At 35.0% G+C, this 21,400-nt stretch overlaps 3 protein-coding genes across 7 annotated transcripts; 2 read left to right on the forward strand and 1 right to left on the reverse strand.

Annotated features, from left to right (window-relative positions):
• Positions 1-2,648: 2,648 nt before the first annotated feature.
• On the reverse strand, positions 2,649-4,648 carry LOC125211437 (uncharacterized). The gene is made up of 2 exons (XM_048111228.2): positions 3,967-4,648; positions 2,649-3,882 (listed from the first exon to the last, which is right to left on the reverse strand). Exons 1-2 carry the CDS (start codon positions 4,391-4,393, stop codon positions 3,365-3,367), a joined length of 945 nt encoding a protein of 314 aa, XP_047967185.1. The 5' UTR covers positions 4,394-4,648; the 3' UTR covers positions 2,649-3,364.
• A 2,988-nt stretch (positions 4,649-7,636) lies between these two features.
• On the forward strand, positions 7,637-10,743 carry LOC125209988 (uncharacterized; the record flags this gene model as incomplete). The annotated part of the gene is made up of 2 exons (XM_048109568.2): positions 7,637-10,190; positions 10,278-10,743. Coding segments are annotated over 2 exons (2,844 nt in total), but the record flags the coding sequence as incomplete, so codon positions are not given.
• A 3,438-nt stretch (positions 10,744-14,181) lies between these two features.
• LOC125209989 (uncharacterized) lies at positions 14,182-18,111 on the forward strand. 5 transcript variants are annotated; one of them, XM_089066982.1, is made up of 3 exons: positions 14,182-15,801; positions 17,104-17,473; positions 17,543-18,111. In XM_089066982.1, exons 1-3 carry the CDS (start codon positions 14,245-14,247, stop codon positions 17,914-17,916), a joined length of 2,301 nt encoding a protein of 766 aa, XP_088923108.1. In that variant the 5' UTR covers positions 14,182-14,244; the 3' UTR covers positions 17,917-18,111. The 5 variants fall into 5 exon arrangements, with proteins under 5 accessions (XP_088923108.1, XP_088923109.1, XP_088923107.1 ...); XM_089066983.1 differs by having other exon boundaries at positions 14,182-15,578; positions 16,875-17,473; XM_089066981.1 differs by lacking the exons at positions 17,104-17,473; positions 17,543-18,111 and adding an exon at positions 16,843-17,029 and having other exon boundaries at positions 14,182-16,165.
• Positions 18,112-21,400: the final 3,289 nt, after the last annotated feature.

The raw sequence follows: 21,400 nt of genomic DNA on the forward strand, positions 1-21,400 counted from the left end.
GTTATAAAATATTTTTTTACTTCAAATAAAAATTGATCAAATTAAAGGAAATTTACGTTGCTCATTTTTCCTATTATAAATAATAAAATATGCAAACTAATTAGCTTTCCACAAATCGTCATAAAGTTTTAGTGGTTGTTAAATTAAGTGGATAGCAAGTATAACACAGAGATTATATATAAATCAAATTCATATTGAAGATAGACAAAACAAATAAAGAAAGATAGAAAAAAGCAGATTTTCTACAAACAAATGTAGCTAAAGCATTGTTGATGATAAGGAAGAGACATTCAATATTTGACCAACTTAAAAATTTAAAGTTATTAAGTTGGTCAAATATTTTGACCGTTTATTTTAATTAAAAAGGGCCTTTTTGGATCAAAATAATATGTTTGGGACTAAAAGGTCACAAACTTAATGTAAGTGATCAAAAAGAATTTTTGAACAAATGTAGGGGACCAGAAGTGGACTTTAGTCTTTATTTAATTCAAAGCTTCATTTCTCTTATCTCTCTTACTTTATCAATTATGCATTAATTCTCATACGGTTTTAAATGTCCATATTTTTATAGAATGAAGAGAGTATTATACGATAAAGTCTGTCACTTTATTGAGTGAGAAGATGATTTGATAATATCAAACTGTATAACTTTTTTTTAAAACAATACTATATTTTTTGGAACCACGACTAAGTAGGGGTGTGATCAATTGCTAACTTTCTTAAGTTGCTAACTTGCTAACTCATCAATGCAGTGTATTAAAAATGTCAATACATAATTTTATTGAACTTCAATATAATGTGTTGATATTATGTGTTGATATTTTAATGTCACCGTATTAGCATTTTTAAAACACAACATTGATGAGTTAGCAGAGTTAGCAATTTAAATAGTTAGTAATGTAATTCACCCAGAGTAAGTAATGATATACTACTAAAGTTAATTAGTCTATTTGCTTGCTCCACGGATTTAGTATCTACTAATGAATTTTTAATTTCTAAAGTGGTACGTATATGGCAAATAAAAATTTAAAGATATTAATGACTTTTTCTGTTTATGATTAGTGGGTGTTGATTAGTCTATTTGCTTTCTTCAAGGATTTGGTATCTACTAGAGTTGTATGTATATGGCAAATAAAAATATTTAAAGATATACTTTCTTTACGATTAGATTAGTAGATATCAAGTGAGATAATTGATAAATCAAGCATATTTATGGCTTTTGATACGGTGAGCAACCAGTGTTAGCACTTAGCACTTCTTCTACCTAGCAATTTATTTATTTTTCTTTTATGGTCTCTAATGTTAATTAGTACGGGCTTACTTAGTTCAGCATTGACATGACCCATAAAAAAATGTGGGTTGTTTGATTAAATTGAGATTGGGACCTTTTCTGCAATTCCGTACCCAGACCCATCAGAAATCCAACCTAGTCGAATAAAGACCTAAGCTCAAAATCGGTCCAAATAAGATCTACAATATCATCTAATTTTAACATAGACTAAAGGCAATTTGTGGTCCTACATATATGATGATTTTATGATTTTGGTCCAAAACATTATCTTTTGAATTATTGCATTCGGTACAAAAGAAAACGGTTCGGATTTAGTCCACTTTTGGATGGCGTCGTCAAATTTTTAACAGTCAATACAATTAAGTGAATTTTGACTGAATTAACAACTTTTAATTTGAATATTTAGGACCACGGATAATAAATCTTCCGTATACATGTAAACAATTGAAACGAACGTGAATGAATTTAATACATTCACAATTCCCTCATGATAAACACGCACACAAGTAATAAGAATTCTTAATTATAAAAGCCAACTCACATATGCACCGGCGAAGCGGCGGTCAATTTGACTTTCATAAACCAACCAATTCAATTCACCCGAAAAAGCGAGATTATGTAAACATAAAAACATTCAAATCATATGTGTGCATAAACGTTCATGACTTAATTCAATCATAAACAATTCAAAAAATTCAATCACATATCCAAATACATTAACTATGTATATATCCATAAGGAAACACCCATCAGAGAAGGACTGCAATTGGAATTCTTCTTATATTATACGCGTAATTAGGGGGGAAAAAAGAATCCTTCCCACAATAATATCCAAATATTCAACTTCTTGAATTCCATGGTACGAATAAAATCATAAAACCATAATTTTCTTTGCCCCAATTCTCCGAGAATCATCAATAGAGTGACTCTGATACCACTTGTTGGAATAAAGGAAAGTTATTGATGGTATGAATAAAATTTCATGGTACCATCAATAAGATCAAGTTGAATTTTTATTCCAGAAAGAATTCGTACGATGGAATTTTACCCGTACCATCAAAAGAAACAAGAACTAAAGGAAAAAGAATTCGACTTAAAAATTCAAACTCAACTAAAAAATAGAAAAAGTCAGGGTGTTATGGTTAATCAATTATGTAGTTGCATCTAATGTTTCTATTCTAGTTGAGAATTGAAGGATTTGTTGGATTTTGGATGGCCTTATATCAAATCACTGCTCATCACTGTCATTGGAAAGGCATCACGTTGCAGATGAGATACAGACTAATTTTAATTAAGTGCTTAAAATAGAAATATAGGTATAAATTTCATAGACAGATAGTAAGACAAAATAAAAAAGAATTTTATTTAAAACAAGCTCTTTTATGACAATTAATTCATTAATATAACACAACTATTAAACATAGTAAACTTAAGCACCAATATTCGTTGTACGCATACGCCTTGTGGCTACTATGTTAAATTCCTCGAAAAGTATGTATCTAGGAATCTGAGAGGATGAGTGTGAATTCCGTGCACAAGAAAAATGAATCAAATAATCGCATTGTGAACAGGAGAAAGCCGCTTGATCTACCAATCCTAGAATGATTTGGTTGCAATATCCACACTTCTCATTTCTTCCGTACGTAAGCATCCGTGTAAGTGTGAGAGGATGGAAGTGACAAGACATACTAAATTTGCCTCCAAACTTGACTTTGGACAAATAGCCAAGCGAGGGAATGCAGTTTACGTGGAAAGAGTAGTCACATTTAGCACAGCGGTAGAACCAATACTTGCACTCTATACCTTCCTCACACACCTCGCAGATGTTATGATCACTACCAATACTACTAGTACCGGTAGAAATCAAATGCAGAGGATGTTGATCAAATTTATGGAAACGAATCTTTTTTGGTAGTACGGCACACCTTATATGAATATAGAAATCACAGATAGTGCACTTATAGACATCAAAAGCAATGGAGCCGCTGGAGCAACAACTTATGGTGGAGGTCAGTGAACGAGGATGGGAGGTGCGAAAGAGAAGGTGTTGGTTGCGTGAGTTGTGCTTTACAATCATTGGGTAGCTATGCACGCCAGATCAAACGTCAAGGGAAAACCGATAGAACTAGGAAAAAAATGGGAATAGCAAAGTCCATTGCTAGGAAGATAACAGAAAAGACAGTAAAATATTCCACTGAACCATTTGGGTGGGTTCGGACATGGTTGCGGATTATGGTATTGAACTCTAGGGGTAATTGCAAACTTGAGAATGGGGAGAAGGTCTGCACAGACTTTATGGGCAAGGAAATTGCAGCCACCAGTTTGTTGAGCGCATCTGTAAAATTGAGATAAAATAGTAATGGTTTGTGTGCATATATCACACACTAGTTTGCAATCACAATTATAATTATGATGCTCTGCCTCATCACCAACTAGGATCAAAGGATGCTTATGAAAATTCTCAATTGCAAGCTTCATGTCTTCATCGCCAATATCATCTATATGGTTCCTCTGGGAGTATGTACGGATCTCCAAACTTGGAAATGTGTCCAACTCGTCGTCTGGCAGTTGGATCAACTCTAGCCCTGTTTCTGCAATGAATATATACATAGTTAATAGCTATTATTAGTATATGAAGTCGAGTGAATGAGTTATAGTATATGATCATTACATACTTGATTGAATTTTGTCGAGTCCACACCTGACATGAACAAATTTGTAGGTTTGGGGACAGAAATAGATAGCGTTACAGGTAAGAAGCAGGGTGGGTTTTGTTGCAAACCATGCATTGCTCAGATCGAGTAGTGACAGGAATAGAACCATGCATTGAAGAAGAGGCAGAGGATGAGAGGGGAGCGTGATAGCGGTAGGCAGTATGGTGCAGTCTTGATGAATCCAGCACCAGAAGAAGAAACCTTGATGCATCTCCCCACAGCAATCACACAGTGACATAATCTGTCTAAAATGAGCCACGAGCGGGTGATGTGGATGGTTCTTGTGTTTGGTTTTGATCTCAACACCAAACATTGCAGCTGCAGACAGAGGATGCATTTCAAAGTCGCAATCCTCACATTTGTAGGTGAAATGGGACTTCCTTGCCATTCAAAAAAAAAATAGAGAGAGGTGGTGTTAAAACATTCACAACAACTTCGAGTAAAAGAGGTCAACTCAAAAATGCAGGTTACCGAGGAAAAGAGAGAGAGTCGTGTGATGCCGGCATGTTACTCTGCAAGGCGGAATGTTACTCTGAATATTTTCCCTCTTCAGTGATGCATGCAATTGAATGTGTATGTATTTATGCAATTGAATGCGAGTGAGGAGAAGATGTGTTATGACATGCCAACAACTTCCAATATATGAATGTTTTAGATGGAATAATGATGCGTGCTACTTTCACAAAAATCAGATACAGTATATATATATACTCCTACTTGACTTAGTTAGTCTGCCAAGAATATCAATGAAATATCACTATATCCACTTTACTAATTATATTCATTAATTTGGTTTGGCGGTGGAATACTCTCTCATCTATTGTCAAAAATATTCTTTTGATAAAATATGCCAAGAGTAAAGTAGTAGTACTACTAAAACTTGTAGTAATTCTTTTGACGCACCAAAGTTTGCACCTTTATTCTAAAGAGAGAGAAAAACAGGGACGGAGCTATTATAAAAAAATTTAAAAATAATGATCAAAATAGCACTAATGAATTTTGTTGAGGTGAGACATTTGCCCCTTATAGGATGCATGTACATCCGTCCTTGGAGAAAAACATTCGATAATATTATTTGGCATCGTCGACCAAATAAAGAATTATATAATCCTGAAAGTTGCTAATTAGTCCATTTGCTTTCTTCTTAGATTCAGAACTCCCCTCTATTCCTAAAAATACACTAATTTTATCATTTTTGAGTTTGTGAATATTAAACTAAATTTAAGTAAGAAAACATTTTTCTCTCTTGGTGGTCTCGTTCTTCATTAATAATATTTCAATCACTTTTCTTTTTCTCTTATACTTAAATTTAGCACCTTACAACTAAACCGTCATCCACAAATAATTTTGTGGATAGAGAGGGTACAAGAAAGCTAACAACTCAATAAGTTAGACTTTTCACAATTTAGAAATAAATTAATTTTGACCATCAAATTCGTATCTTTTCTAAATATATTCAAATATTACATGTAATTCCAAATGAATATTTGACATACTTGGATTTGCTTGGTTTTAGAGAGTAATCTTGTATGGTTTTGATCACATTTCATCTATTATTGGATATTATTATGATTACTTCTCTATTATTTTGGTATTTGACCATTTTGTTAAGAATGTGTAGAAAAAGGTACAAAATATGTGGATGTGCAACAGCCTTGGTTTGAGACAATATTAACTGGAGATTTTGAAGTCCAATCAGCCCCTAATGCATATCAATCTCTTCTTCTTCGAAAAAGCTTCGCGTGGGTATCTCGCACGCCTCAATCGGAGTTCGGTAGAAGAAGTTATGGCAATTATAAGAACACTGCGCGTTCCAGAAAATTTCACGCGGCCGGGGTAAGTGTTCTGCGCGGAAACAGTCAGAAAGTGGTCCAAAATTACCACCCGGCCGGGTGAATTTTACTCTTTATAATTCCACCCGGCTGGGTACGCTATTTTGGCGTATTTTTATGCCAAAAACGCGATTTTTTATGGGGGATTAAAAGGAAGAACACCTAGGGTTCACACATTCTACACTCCACCGCCTATCACACACTCTACACTTCCCCAATAACACTTTGAAGAGAGATTTGAAGATTGATGACTACAAATCGAGAAATTGGAGTCTCTAATCCATAGAATCGTTCCACAGGAGTATTTATTTGCTTTCTTTGATGTATTTGATTGAACTCATTGTTTTGGTTTTCATGAAAAACATGAGTAGCTAAATTTATTGTGGAGTTTTGGTGAAGACTACAATGGATGTTTGTGATTAATTCAAGGACTTCTTTTGATTGCTTAGCTCTTGTGATTCCTTTGTTCATTCTTGTGCCTTTTTAATTCAATTGCTTAGCTACCAATTGAGTTTGTTTACCTTTATAGTTGTAATCGAGAGATACCTATCTAGGTTTGATAAAAGAGTGAGTATCAGTTTGATAATCTACACTCGGGAGAGGGGAACCTTAGTGAGGGCTTGGGTCTTTTGCTCTATGGAGTTAATCTAAACATGTAGAAGGAGACTTCGATATTAAGGGTTAATCAACGGGGTGAGTACACTCGCGAGGGGGCTGAACCTAGAAAAATGGGTAATCGAAGTTGTTGAATCAATCACAATACAATTCCATTGTAGTTGGATCCAAAACTATATTCTCCTCTTTGTGGTATCTTTTCACTTGTGTTTATTTCCTCTTGTTACTTTTAATTTCTTTTTCATTGTTTTATGCTTATAGTAGTGTTAGAACAAAATCATTTCTCTTTGGATTGTCTAGATAGTAGTCGAAATTTGTTCGTGGTACTTAAGTTGATACAATCTTGTCTCTGTGGAATACGATAATCTTGCTTGCTATTTGCTACACTAGCCCCGTACACTTGCGGATATTATTTGTGTTAAAATAAGTTGAGTCAATATTCTCATCTCAATATTCAAAATTGGCTTTCGAAACAGAAAAGCGTGTTGAGAAGAAGAAAATTGTGAAATAACTTGTAGACTTCTAAGTAAAAGGCAATGAAAATAAATTGACACCCATTTACTTCCAAGACTCAAATTTCAATTACTAATGCATATAAAGTTTGTAAAACATATTTAATTGATACGGAACTTTTCGGCACGGAGTTTAAGAAATGAATGTTGAGTGTATTAAATAAATAGATAAAAAAGGTAAGAAAAAGAAAAATATAGAGAGAAAAAAGTAAAAAGTGAATAAAGTAAAGAGAATAAAGTAAGAAAGAGAAAAAAATTATTATATATGGAAATGACTCAACTACGAAGGAACGGAGGGAGTAGTATAGTAACAATCCACCAGAAAGCTTATTCAAGCTAACACGTCTCAATTTGTCTCATAACTATTTCTATTCTAAACCTCCTATTTCATTGGCAAATCTCATTGCTAAACCTCACCAAATTGAGGATGCTTGACGTTTCTCACAACATCATTTCTGGTGTCATTCCACCTGAGATAGGAAGCTATCAGAACTAACTTATCTTGACTCAAGGGCGAGTTGCCTCTTTCACTTCCAAGCCTCACTAAATTACAGCTTCTTGACATTCCTTCTAATAACTTTTCCGGTGCCATTCCACCTGAGATAGGAGTATTAGATGTTTCTACAAAACCAACAGTCAGGTTCAAGTCACATCATAAGGAATTAAGGATAAATCAGTATTGGATGGCCTTATATCAACTCCACTGCTCATCACTGCCACTGGGAAGGCATTACCTGTGACGATCATGGCCGCGTTGCAGAGTTAAGTCTGCAGTCTCAAGTTGGATGCACTGATGAACCTGGGTGGTGTCACGATGTTGGCTATCTTGATCCACTAGTTTTCACATCTCTGACTAGCATTCATCTCAGTTCGTGTGGTCTCTATGGAGATATCCCACCACACATAGGTTACCTCTCCAACCTAACTTATCTCAATTTCTCCAATAATCAACTCAATTCCCAACTGCCTCTTTCATTGTCAAATTTGAGTGAATTACTTGTGCTCGACATTTCTTTTAACTATGGCATTTATGGTCGCATTCCACCTGACATAGGAAGTTTATCCAAGCTTACTCATCTCAATTTCTCTCGTAATCGACTCAATTCCCAACTGCCTCTTTCATTAGCAAATCTGAGTGAGTTACTTGTGCTTGACATTTCTTATAACTATGGCATTTATGGTGTCATTCCACCTGAAATAGGTAGCTTATCCAAAATTAATCATCTCGATTTGTCTGGTAATAGACTCCATGGTGAGCTGCCTGTAAATTTGAGTGAGTTACATGTGCTCAGCATTTCTTGGAATAAGTTTACCGGTGTCATTCCACCTAAGATAGGAAGCTTACCAGAACTAACTCATCTCGATTTGTCTCACAATTACCTTGAGGGTGAGTTGCCTCTTTCACTGTCGAATCTAACTAAATTGATAGTCATTGACATTTCTTGGAATAACTTTTCTGGGGTCATTATGCCTGAGATAGGAAGCTTATCAGAACTAACTCATCTCGATTTATCTAGCAATCGACTCGAGGGTGAGTTGCCTCTTTCACTATCAAATCTAACTAAATTGCAAGACATTGACATTTCTTCAAATAACTTTTCTGGTGGCATAATTCCTAAGATAGGAAGCTTATCAGAACTAACTCTTCTCGATTTATCAAGCAATCGACTCGAGGGTGAGTTGCTTCTTTCACTGTCGAATCTAACTAAATTGATAGGCATTGACATTTCTTGGAATAACTTTTCTGGGGTCATTCCACCTGAGATAGGAACCTTATCAGAAATAACTCATCTCGATTTGTCTCACAATCGACTCAAGGGTGAGTTGCCTCTTTCACTTCCAAATCTCACTAAATTGACAGAACTCGACATTTCTTCTAATGACATTTCTGGTGCCATTCCACCTGAGATAGGATGCTTAGTGACACTAAGTCATCTCAATATGTCTCAAAATCAACTCTACAGTGAGTTGCCTATTTCAGTGGCAAATCTCACTAAATTAGAGGTGCTTGAAATTTTTCAAAATTTGATTCACGGTGCCATTCCCTCCGGAATAGGGAACCTCAAGAAGTTGGTTGTTCTTGATTTGAGCAACAACAGCATCAGTGGCTCTCTTCCCTCAACTATCGCCCATTTAACAAGTTTACAATTTTTGAAATTGGATGTCAATAGGCTGGAAGGTGTTTTTGTAGGGGGGATTGAAAAGCTGCCTTCAATCATGATGATAAATCTAAGTAGGAACTCAATCAAAGAACAGATACCTTTTGACTTTGGATATGTTGCTCCTACGAGTTTACAGAATATTGATCTTTCTTGGAACAAACTTTCGGGTGGAGTCCCTGAGTCTGTTATATATTTGAGAGGAATCAATTTGTCCTACAATCATTTGGAGGGCCAGATTCCGCATGATGTCTGGCTTACCTTTCAAGCAGAGTCATTCCTCGGCAATCCCAAGTTACTTATCCCAGATGGAAGTTTGGAGAGAGCAAAACATGGAAACAGGTCACACATAGTTTATGCTGTGGTGATAGTATTTGGGTGTGTGTTTCTGCTTTCAATTCTCTTTGGAGTCTTTTTCTTAAGAAAGAAAGCAGCAGCAGCAGCAGCATCATCAACCTCACCTGTTCTCAAACATGGAGACATATTCAATATATGGAACTTTGATGGCAACATCGCCTATCAAGACATCATCCAAGCAACACAAGACTTTGACTTGAGATACTGCATTGGAACTGGAGCTTACGGAAGCGTCTACAGAGCACAACTTCCCACTGGAAGAGTTGTTGCTGTTAAAAAGCTTCACAGATTTGAAGGAGAGAACCCTATTTTTGACTCCTCTTTTAGGAATGAAGCCGAGGTTCTCTCTCAGATTCGCCATCGCCATATTGTCAAGCTTTTTGGTTTTTGTCTGCACCAACGGAGCGTGTTTCTCATCTATGACTACATGGATAGAGGAAGCCTCTTTAGTGTGTTGAAAGACGACGACGAAGCTGTGGAGCTGAACTGGAAGAAGAGGGTAAATGTGGTGAAAGGCATTGCCAATGCGTTGTCTTACATGCATCACGATTGCAGCCCGCCTATTTTACACAGGGACATTTCAAGCAGCAACATACTCTTGGATTCAAAGTTTGAAGGTTGTTTATCTGATTTTGGTACAGCTAGATTGTTGGATCCAGATTCTTCCAATCAGACTCTGTTAGTCGGGACTCGAGGCTATATTGCACCAGGTTTAAATATTGCTTACCATACCACATCTTCAATTAACACATTAACTATATCCATGACTTTGATGGTGATATGTTTGTTGGTTGCAGAGTTGGCCTTCACAATGGTGGTTACAGAAAAATGTGACGTATATAGCTTCGGAGTTGTGGCACTGGAAATCATGTTTGGAGATCATCCAGGGGATTTCATTTCATCCATGATGATGATGAAGAGATCCACACAGTTTGCTCAAAACATGATGGTGCAACAACTCTTGGACAAGCGGCTACCATCTCCAGATGAAGATGTAAGAGTGTCCAGGGAAATGGTTGGAGCGGTGAAAACAGCACTCAAATGCATAAGTACTATTATTTTATTACTATATTTTCAACTCATTTGAAAAATAAAAGTGAAATATAAATATAATTTGAAAAATATTTTATAAAAGAGATGTCATGTATGTATATTAGTACTATTATAATTTTCATTAGATTTATTAGCGTGTAAAAAAATTAATAATTTTTAACACAAGAAAATAAAAATTAAAAAATAAAATATTAATATAATCTTAAAATATTATTATTTTATAAAATTGATGTCTTGTATATAAGTACTATTATATTATGAGATGAATATACATATATAAATTGTAACGTCAACTCATTTTTCATATAAGTATAATTTCTATATTAAATATTATTCAACTTTCCATAAAATGATTAAATTGATGTATCCAAATTTACCAATAAGTTTCCTAATTTATGTTAAAGTGATATGGCATATGGACCCTTTTTATTCCAATTGTCAAAGAGTTAATGGTGAGGCACACCAAATCATTGTGCCACCATGGTGTGGAAGGACCATTGAATTTTTACTCCCTACATGCACTAACTCATTTCACTCGCATTTTATTATAAAACCATTGTATAAAAGTAGGTCTCACATTCCTCTTAGACAAGAGGCTACCATCTCCATCTCCAGGCGAAGATGTAAGAGTGTCGAGGGAATTGGCTGGAGTGATGAAAACAGCACTGAAATGCATAAGCGTTGATCCAAAGTTGAGGCCTACAATGAAGAATTCTCTCAGAAAACCTTAGTCTGAAAATGTAAGGCTGCATTTTCATTGGTTGTTAAATTTATATCATGGCTTTAAATTCTTATTCTCTTTTCCACTAAGAAAAAATTTTCCATCTTATTATTGATCATTTTTGCTCCATAAGAGACAATATTATCTATGTGTAGTACTCCTAATATTTTGTCACGTCGGTTCATATGGGCTTTGTGTTAGCTACATACAATTTTGAAATCACGTGCAAATTGGGCTGGAAATTGGGGTAGTCGTGGGATGACTACATCTTCTAAGTCAGTCAATGTATCACTAAATTTCCATTACTGAAATTTCAATTTACCTATATATGTTATATGCAAACCATAATTCACATGTAATTTCAGTGGTGCAGCTAGTTGTGAGTGTTGCCTTGTAAATTGTGTGTCCCGTGTCCCGTGTTCAACCACCCCTTTGGTGTCATTTTCTTCTTCATAGTTTATGCAACTTTTCTCTCTTTTATAGTAGTACTACAAATTATGCCTATAGTGCCGATTTGTTACAATATTTGTAACACCCCTTACCGGATTAATTTAATAATCATGCAAGTGATGTCACATTTTGGTACAAGTATTGAATTAACAGAAAATCCTTGATTCTTAATTTATATATAGATGAATTGTTTTTCATTACTTGGTAATCGAAAAGAAAACTGCTCTAAAAGTCTATATATATATATATATATATATATATATATATATATATATATATATATATATATATATATATATATATATATTTATGGAACTGGGATAACAATTTACAAATATACATATTTATGGAACTGGGATAACAATTTACAAATATACATATTCAACAAAGGTGCACGCGGTAACTAAATGTTCCAACTATATTACACTTCTTGTGCATGCCACAACTAGCATAACAAAAGAATTACCCAAACACAAAAGGTTGGCAAGCGACCCAACTTGGGAAAATGTACAACAAAAGAGCTACTTTGATCACTTAATCTCAAATTCCAAAACACCTTGAAACCAGAATCACCTTAATCCTACTTCTGCTCGTTGCCCGTATTATATCTCGGTAAAGATTACCTTTTTAGCATATATTTATTACATATACTAACATCAATACAAACTAATTTAAATATAAAATATGTTATCCTTTTATATCATTCTCAACTTCTATAAAATTCTATCATTGCTCTAAAATCTTGAGTTCCAGAATCAGTTAAACAACCTAGCCTCAAGTATCAACTCTTCTTCATTGATCTTTAGTTAATCATGTAGCAAATATTCCCATGAATGCATAACAGAACTCATTTGAGCATCTTTAAACAACAATATGCAAAAATCATCAATATTCTCACTAGTCAATGGATTGTCCCAACTTTTCCCTACCAAAAATACTTTTCTCCCACATATAGATTTAGATATTCTAAAGTCAATCCAAAGTAGCAATACAATTTCCATAAATTATATGGAAGAACTCTAAGCTAACACTTCATTTAAATAACAAGATTCATAGTTATCGTCCAACTCAACTCCCCAATCATAAGTAAGAACAGAAATGTCCATTAATATACTAAAATTTCACCCAATTTGCTAAACCAATAATTTGGGGATAAATTTCAAAAAGAAGCCCTAACTTTCAGTCACATATAAAATTCAAAGAATACACAAAATAGGAACATTACTTACACAAATGGGAGACAAAGCTAATCTATTGTCGCTGAAATCAAGTAATGACGGCTAGAAATAGTCGATCAGCCACAAAAAGTACCATATGTTTGTGAGTAGCAAGAGAAAGATCGAGACAGAGAGGGAGACGAGGAGAGGGTGCCACTTTCAACAAAGAACAAAGGTTGCCTGAGGCGCAATGCTGCCGGCGGAGGGACTGCGTATCTCCCCCATAGGGTGTGTGTGTGTATCAATATATGTATCACGGTGAGTGTGTGTATGAGGTGTAAAAGTGTGTGCCAAGAGAAGAATCTCGTAGGTTCTAGTTTTTGAGGGATAAATACAAACCTTTCCATTTTCCATTTTTCTTAATTCCTTTCTTTTTTTTTCTCAATTTTAATACTTTTCTTCTAAAATCCTACACCACAACACTTAGTCTAGATTTTACATTTTACAATCAATACAAACACGTATCTAATCCATTTATTTTCCTACTAATTCAACACGCAAATCTTTACTCACCGAGACTTCTAATTTAATTTTAATTGTCGACTTCCATTGCATTTTAACAATTTTTTTTTTCTAAATTTACGGAATTTCGGGATGTTACAATATTCCATTAATGTCTCTTCATAATCCATCATTATACTTGTAGTAGTTACGATATTCCATTAATGTCTCTTCATAATCCATCATTATACTTATAGTAAAAAGTTTATAAATTATTTATTGCTAAAGTATATGTTTTTATTATATTTTTTATAATGGACATTTAAACATCATCAAAAATTCGTTTCCATCCATTATCACTTACGTATAAATTTAAAATATTGATTATTTCGAGCTTCCGATATCACCTACATCTATAAACCCTTTAACTATTAATCGTGACTTGCCCCCCAGCATAAAGATCCTGGCTTCACCACCGTCTGTGTCAGAGGTAAAAATACTATATTATACAAAGTATACTATATACGTGATGGATTATGTTTTTGCTACAAGTATCATCATCGACAGTGACTAAATTAGTCCTTAGAAAAAGCTACAATTAATTAAAAAGAAAAAAAGAAAAAAACACCTCCACGTAATGCAATACAATGGAAAAGTAAAGTTTAGGAATTTTTGTTGTATTCATTGAATAATCCAGGTATTGACCTGGAAGACTTTGAATTTTATGATTTTCACAAATAATTAAATGTGTGGTGTCAATAATTACCAAGTAATGATAAAATATGATGCTTGCAAGTTATATAAAAAGTTATACTCCATTAGAGGCATGAGTAGATTATTACGAAAAAGAATCATACATATAAAAACCAGACAATATAAGTGATGTGTGTTGTGATTGTTGCTAATGCAATGATCATTGTGAGCATCTGCATATTATTGATCAATAATGTAGTTGCATCTAATGTTTCAGATTCGAACAGAGAAAAGAAGGCGTTGATGGATTTCAAGTGGCCTTATATCAACTCCACAGCTCATCACTGCCACTGGGAAGGCATTACCTGTGACGATCATGGCCGCGTTGCACAGATAAACCTGCAAACTGATGTAGGATGCGATGATGAATCTTGGAAATGTCACGATGTTGGCTATTTGGATCCGCTAGTTTTCACATCTCTCACTCGCATTCATCTAACCTCACGTGGACTCTATGGAGTTATCCCAACACACATAGGTTACCTCTCCAACCTATCTTATCTCAATTTCTCGAATAATTATCTCGAAAGTGAGCTGCCTCTTTCATTGAAAAATCTGAGTGAGTTACAGGTGCTTGACATTTCTCTTAACCCTAACATTCATGGTGTCATTCCACCTGACATAGGAAGCTTATCCAAAATTACTCATCTCTATTTGTCATACAATCGACTCCGAAGTGATCTGCCTCTTTCACTGGCAAATCTCACTAACTTAGAGGTTCTTGACATTTCTCGTGACCGTGGCATTCATGGTGTCATTCCACATAACATAGGAAGTTTATCCAAACTAACTCATCTCGACTTGTCATACAATTCACTTTGGAGTGAGCTGCCTCTTTCACTATCAAATCTCACTAACTTAGAGGTGCTTCTCATTTCTTCTAATAGCATTTCCGGTTCCATTCCTTCTGGAATAGGGTACCTCCTCCATTTGATAGCTCTTGATTTGAACTTCAATGACATCAATGGCTCTCTGCCTGCAGCTATGAGCCAATTAACAAGATTGGAAATCTTGAATTTGGATGGCAATAGATTGGAAGGTGCTTTCGAAGCAGGAATACACATGCTTCCTTCTATCAAAATGATAAATCTAAGTAGGAACTCAAACAAAGAACAGATACCTCCACAGTTTGGATATGTTGCTAATGCACAATTTCTCAATATCGATCTCTCTTGGAACTTAATATATGGTGAAGTCCCTGAATCTATTTCATGTTTAAATGGAATCAATTTGTCCTACAATGATTTAGTGGGCTCAATTCCACCCAACGTAGGGCGTAAGTTTCCAGTAGAATCATTCATTGGCAATCCCAAATCACAACCTCCTGATTCAGAGGGATCCAAGATTAACATGAAAATTTTTTATTATGTAATCTTCGTTTTTTCTATTTTTTGTGGAATCTATTTCATATTCTCCAATAGAAGGGAAAAGAATGTAGCATCAGTTACACCTGATCCCAAACATGGAGACATATTCAAGATTTGGAACTTCGATGGCAACATCACATATCAAGACATCATTGAAGCAACACAAGACTTTAACTTGAGATACTGCATTGGAACTGGAGCATATGGAAGCGTCTACAGAGCTCTACTGCCCTCTGGAAGAGTTGTTGCCGTGAAAAAGCTTCACAGATTTGAAGGAGATAATCCTACCTTTGACTCCTCTTTTAGGAATGAAGCCGAGGTTCTCTCTCAGATTCGCCATCGCCATATTGTCAAGCTTTTTGGATTTTGTCTGCACCAACGCAGCATGTTTCTCATCTACGACTACATGGAAAGAGGAAGCCTCTTTAGCGTGTTGGAGTATGATGACGAAGAGCTGACCTGGAAGAAGAGGGTAAATGTGGTGAAGGGCATTGCCAATGCACTATCTTACATGCATCACGATTGCAGCCCTCCTATTTTACACAGAAACGTATCGAGCAGCAACATACTCTTGGATTCAGAGTTTGAAGGTTGTTTATCTGATTTTGGGACAGCTAGATTGTTCGATCCAGATTCGTCTAATCAGACTCTACTTGTAGGAACTCGGGGCTATATTGCGCCAGGTATGCATAATAACATATTTTCAAGTAATAGTAGTTTTCATGACAAAGAAATGTTTGTTGGCGGTAGAGTTGGCCTTCACAATGGTGGTCACAGAAAAATGTGATGTATATAGCTTTGGAGTTTTGGCATTGGAAGTCATGTTTGGAGATCATCCGGGAGATTTCATTTCCTCCATGATGATGATGAAGAGATCCACGCAATTTGCTCAAAACATGATGGTGCAACAACTCTTGGACAAGAGGCTATCATCTCCGGACGAAGATGTGAGATTGTCGAGGGAAGTGGTTGGAGTGGTGAAAACAGCATTGAAATGCATCAGTTGTGATCCAAAGCTGAGGCCGTATATGAAGGAGGTGTCTCAGGAGCTCGCTAAGCACCCACCACGGTTGACAACGCCATTCCGCTCTGTATCAGTGCTACATCTCATGCATTCAGATTGAACTCACAGCTACCTTCTTCTTCTATAATAAATTTACAGATGCTCAGTAGCCATATTAAAATGCCTCTGTTTTCCTCTGTTTCCTTAGTGTTTTCCTTCTTCGTGAACAATGCTGTGATTTTTTGCAGAATCATGATCTAATGTATGCTAGTATATGTGGTATGTGTTATGTGTATTACTCCATATTATTGGGACTCTTAACATAATTTATGTGATTTATACTGTCTAATTTTACAGAAGGGAACTTTATCACATCGAGTGTTGGTTCCAAGACATGGTGACATATTCAAGATATGGAACTTCGATGGCAACATTGCCTATGAAGACATCATTGCAGCAACACAAGACTTTGACTTCCGATACTGCATTGGAACTGGCGGCTATGGAAGTGTCTACAGAGCACTACTGCCCATTGGAAGAGTTGTTGCGGTTAAAAAGCTCCACAGATTTGAAGGAGATAATCCTACTTTCGACACCTCTTTTAGGAATGAAGCCAAGGTTCTCTCTCAGATTCGCCATCGCCATATTGTCAAGCTTTTTGGTTTTTGTCTGCACCAACGGAGCATGTTTCTCATCTACGACTACATGGAAAGAGGAAGCCTCTTTGGTGTGTTGAAGGATGAAGAAGAAGCCGTTGAGCTGAACTGGAAGAAGAGGGTAAATGTCGTGAAGGGAATTGCAAATGCCCTATCTTACATGCATCACGATTGCAGCCCCCCTATTCTACACAGAGATGTATCGAGCAGCAACATACTCTTGGATTCAGAGTTTGAAGGTTGTTTATCTGATTTTGGGACAGCTAGATTGTTGGATCCAGATGCTTCCAATCAGACTCTACTTGTGGGAACTCGGGGATATATTGCACCAGGTATGCATACCATAACACAGTTGCAAGTAGTAATTTTTTCATAATGATGACATGTTATGTTGTATGCAGAGTTGGCCTTCACAATGGTGGTTACAGAGAAATGTGATGTGTATGGCTTCGGAGTGTTGGCATTGGAAGTCATGTTTGGAGATCATCCGGGGGATTTCGTTTCCTCCATGACGATGATTAAAAGATCCACACAGTTTGCTCAAAACATGATGGTGCAACAACTCTTGGACAAGAGGCTACCATCACCAGACGAAGATGTAAGATTGTCGAGGGAAGTGGTTGGAGTGGTGAAAACAGCATTGAAATGCATCAGTTGTGATCCAAAGCTGCGGCCGTATATGAAGGAGGTGTCTCAGGAGCTGGCGAAGCATCCACCGCGGTTGACAATGCCGTTCCGATCAATATCAGTGCTTCATCTCATGCACACAGACTGAGCTCACAGCTGCCTTAATAAACTTACAAATGCTCAGTAGCCATATGAAAATGCCTCTGTTTTCCTCTGTTTCCTTAGTCTTTTTCTTCTTCGTGAACAATGTTGTGATATTTTGCAGAATCATGATCTAATGTATGGTAGTATATGTGGTATGTGTATTACATATTATTGGAACTCTTTAACATAATTTTTGTGATTTATACTGTCTAATTTTACAGCAGGGAACTTTATCACATCGAGTGTTGGTTCAACTAGATCGATTCTTCTACTCTGTTTTTTTACAAACTAGTAGTAAGTTATTTTACTTAGCTTAGTCCTATGTAAATTGAATTTATAATATGTTTTAGCTGGATTAATGTTGCATATATATACTTGACGTAGTTAGTTGGTCAAGAACATCACCACAAATCATCGCTATGATTTTTATTCTGTCTGTGATTCAAAAATAGAAAGAGGTGTTAAAATAAGGACAATAAGCGGAGCTACAATAGGAACTTCACCAAGCGACGGAGCTAGGTAGGGTCAGAGGGGCTCGACCGACCGCGCCAATCTAGCCATTGTCTATGGAATATCAAACAAACTAACTATTTGGTTAGTTGCAGAATTAATCTATATATTCAGTTAGAGAAAAAAGAGAGAGAGAGAGATTAACTCAAAAATACCAACCTAATGTGTGAGTGAGTGATCGCAGCTATGAGGAGAATAAGCTTAAATAGGCACTCACACTCAAAATAGTGGGATTCTTGAATCTTGATTATATATAGATTGAAGGTCAATTTTGGTCCTAAAACTATGACAAAATACGAATTTGGTCCAATACATTCACTTTTTGAAAAACAGGTCCATAGCAAATGAAAATGTCGCTGAAGTCGTCCTTTTTTTTACGGTTCCGTTAAAAAACTAACTGTCAACGCTAATTGCACAGTGGCATGACCGATAATTTTTTGACAGAACTGTAAAAAAAGGATCACTCCGACAAGAATTTCATTTGTTATGGACCTGTTTTTCAAAAAGTGAATGTTTTGGACCAAATTGGTATTTTGGTCATATGTTTCAGACCAAAATTGACATTTACTCATATATATATATATATATATATATATATATATATATATATAGGAATGTGATCAAATGAAAACTCTAAATATTGTACAAACTCAAAACTATGATCTCGACCATTGAAAAATGTCAACAAATCACAAAAAAGCATCAACAAGAAAATTTCAACAGAATTTCAACGGTAGTCAATGATTGATGCTGTGTTGATATTGTGTTGATACTGCGTTGATAGTAAAATCTTGAAATTTTACACTATGTTGATATTGTATTGAAATAGTGTTGAAGCTGTGCTGAGGAGTTTTGAGTTTGTACAATATATAAGTCTGCATTATATTACTACCCTATATATATATATATATATATATACCCTATATATAGGGAGATGATCAAAATAAGTATGTGTTTAAATCCAAAAATGCAGCTCAAATCTTGGCCCTAGGATTAGATGATCTAATGGTCAATAATTAACCAAAAATACGGAAGGTCATAATTAAGCAGTTTTAGGTCATATTATAAGATTTGAGTTTATGTCATGTTAAGATCATTTTAGGTCATGCTTTGTTAGCATGACCTAAAAATAAACTAACTATGACCTAAAAATGCCCTACGTATGACCGCGTTCTGCGTTTCTGTATTTAAATCTGATCTTCATAGATCAAAACCCTATATATATATATATATATATATATATATATATAGGATGGGGAGTGATCAATTGCTAACTCATCATTTAATTGCTAACTACAACTAATTTAAGGCCACATGATTTTAAAAAACGCGTGGTCTACAATTTGCCAAGTGTAATTTTTCGTTTTTATTAATTAAATCGAAAAAGATAAAAAAAAAATGCCAAATTAGGGTTTTGGATGAAATGTCAATATAGTGTTTCGAAAATATCAATACAATGCTTTGAGAATGTCAACACAAATTTAGGATTGACATTGTATATGCTTTATATTGACATATTATCTTAGCTGCATTGACATTAACCTGTGTACGAAAAATACGAAAATTCTAGATTTTTTTTTTCAAATTTTGACGTCGGAACATATGCATGTAGTATATCGTTGGAATCCTTATAAAATTATCTTTAATTTGATATATGTTATATGAATTTAAAGTTTTGGGATTTCTTTTAAAAGTTAGTTATAACTAACTTGACATTAATACCCCTATTGATTTTTATTGGAATAATCCTATAGCCTTATTAACGTTTTTTGTTGATCGTATTGACATTTTGTGGTTGATGATATAGGCCTTTAATTTGAATATCTAATGGCTATTATTGAGTTGTAGTTAGCAATTAAGCATTGAGTTAGCAATATAACACTCCCCTATATAGGATTGTGTTAAAATGACAACACCTCTTAAAATAACACCATACCACCATTCCTAGCCAATCATTTGTATATGTGGACAAATAATAAGCTGCCATTTGGCAATCATAAAAATTGCTCAAGGGTAAATTTTCACGGACTGCAATATCCAATACACTAGACTGCAATTTTTTCCGACTGCAATATCCAATACGCGAGACTGCAATCTATAGATTGCAATCTAGCGTTTATACTATTGCAGTCTAGCATATATAATATTATAGTCTAGCGTGGTGTCACAGTGTCATTTTAAGAGTGTTGTTATTTTAACGCACCCCCTATATATATATATATATATATATATATATATATATATATATATATATATATATATATATATGATTTTGATCAAAACAAAAATGACTTTAAATAAAGAAATAAAGGCCAATTTTCAGCCTTAGGATCTGACGAGATCATCTTGAGATTAAAATATCTAATGGCTCAATTAATTCACTAATTCACTAAAAAGCCAATAAGGTTACTAAAGTCATTAGCTACATCTCGATTGTTATGTCAACTCCTATAATCTTGCAATTTCTCTTTCCACTAACAAATCATATGCGTGATTATGAGTTAACATTCCAATATACTTGTTCCACTAACAAATCATCTCCTTCGTATCTTCATCTTCTTCGGCCACTGTACCATCAAACTTCCATTATACTTGTTCCAGATTAATCTGTTCCATTCTCAATTCTATATCATCGTCGTTGGCAGATCCCAACTCCAATCGTGTTCCAGATTAATCTGTTCCATTTTCAATTCTATATCATCGTCGATGGAATCCGACACCCATTCTACTTATCATGTAGATAATCGATCATACTCCGATGACGTTCTTGATAATACAAGTTATGGTTATTGTCTTTATTTTCATTTGTTTGTGTTGCTCCAATTTATATATTTGTATTTATGAACTGACATTGTCTTCTGTTGTATGAATCTTTTCATCTATATTATTTGATCGATTTTTCCGCTATGCTTCGATTTGTGTTTAGTATGACCCATTTTCGTATAAGACAATTGAACTTGTTGTATGCCGCGATTTCA

The sequence above is a fragment of the Salvia hispanica genome, chromosome 3, assembly GCF_029641045.1.
Source record: "Salvia hispanica isolate PSC_SH4W2 chromosome 3, Shi_PSC_v1, whole genome shotgun sequence".
NCBI lineage: Eukaryota > Viridiplantae > Streptophyta > Magnoliopsida > Lamiales > Lamiaceae > Salvia > Salvia hispanica.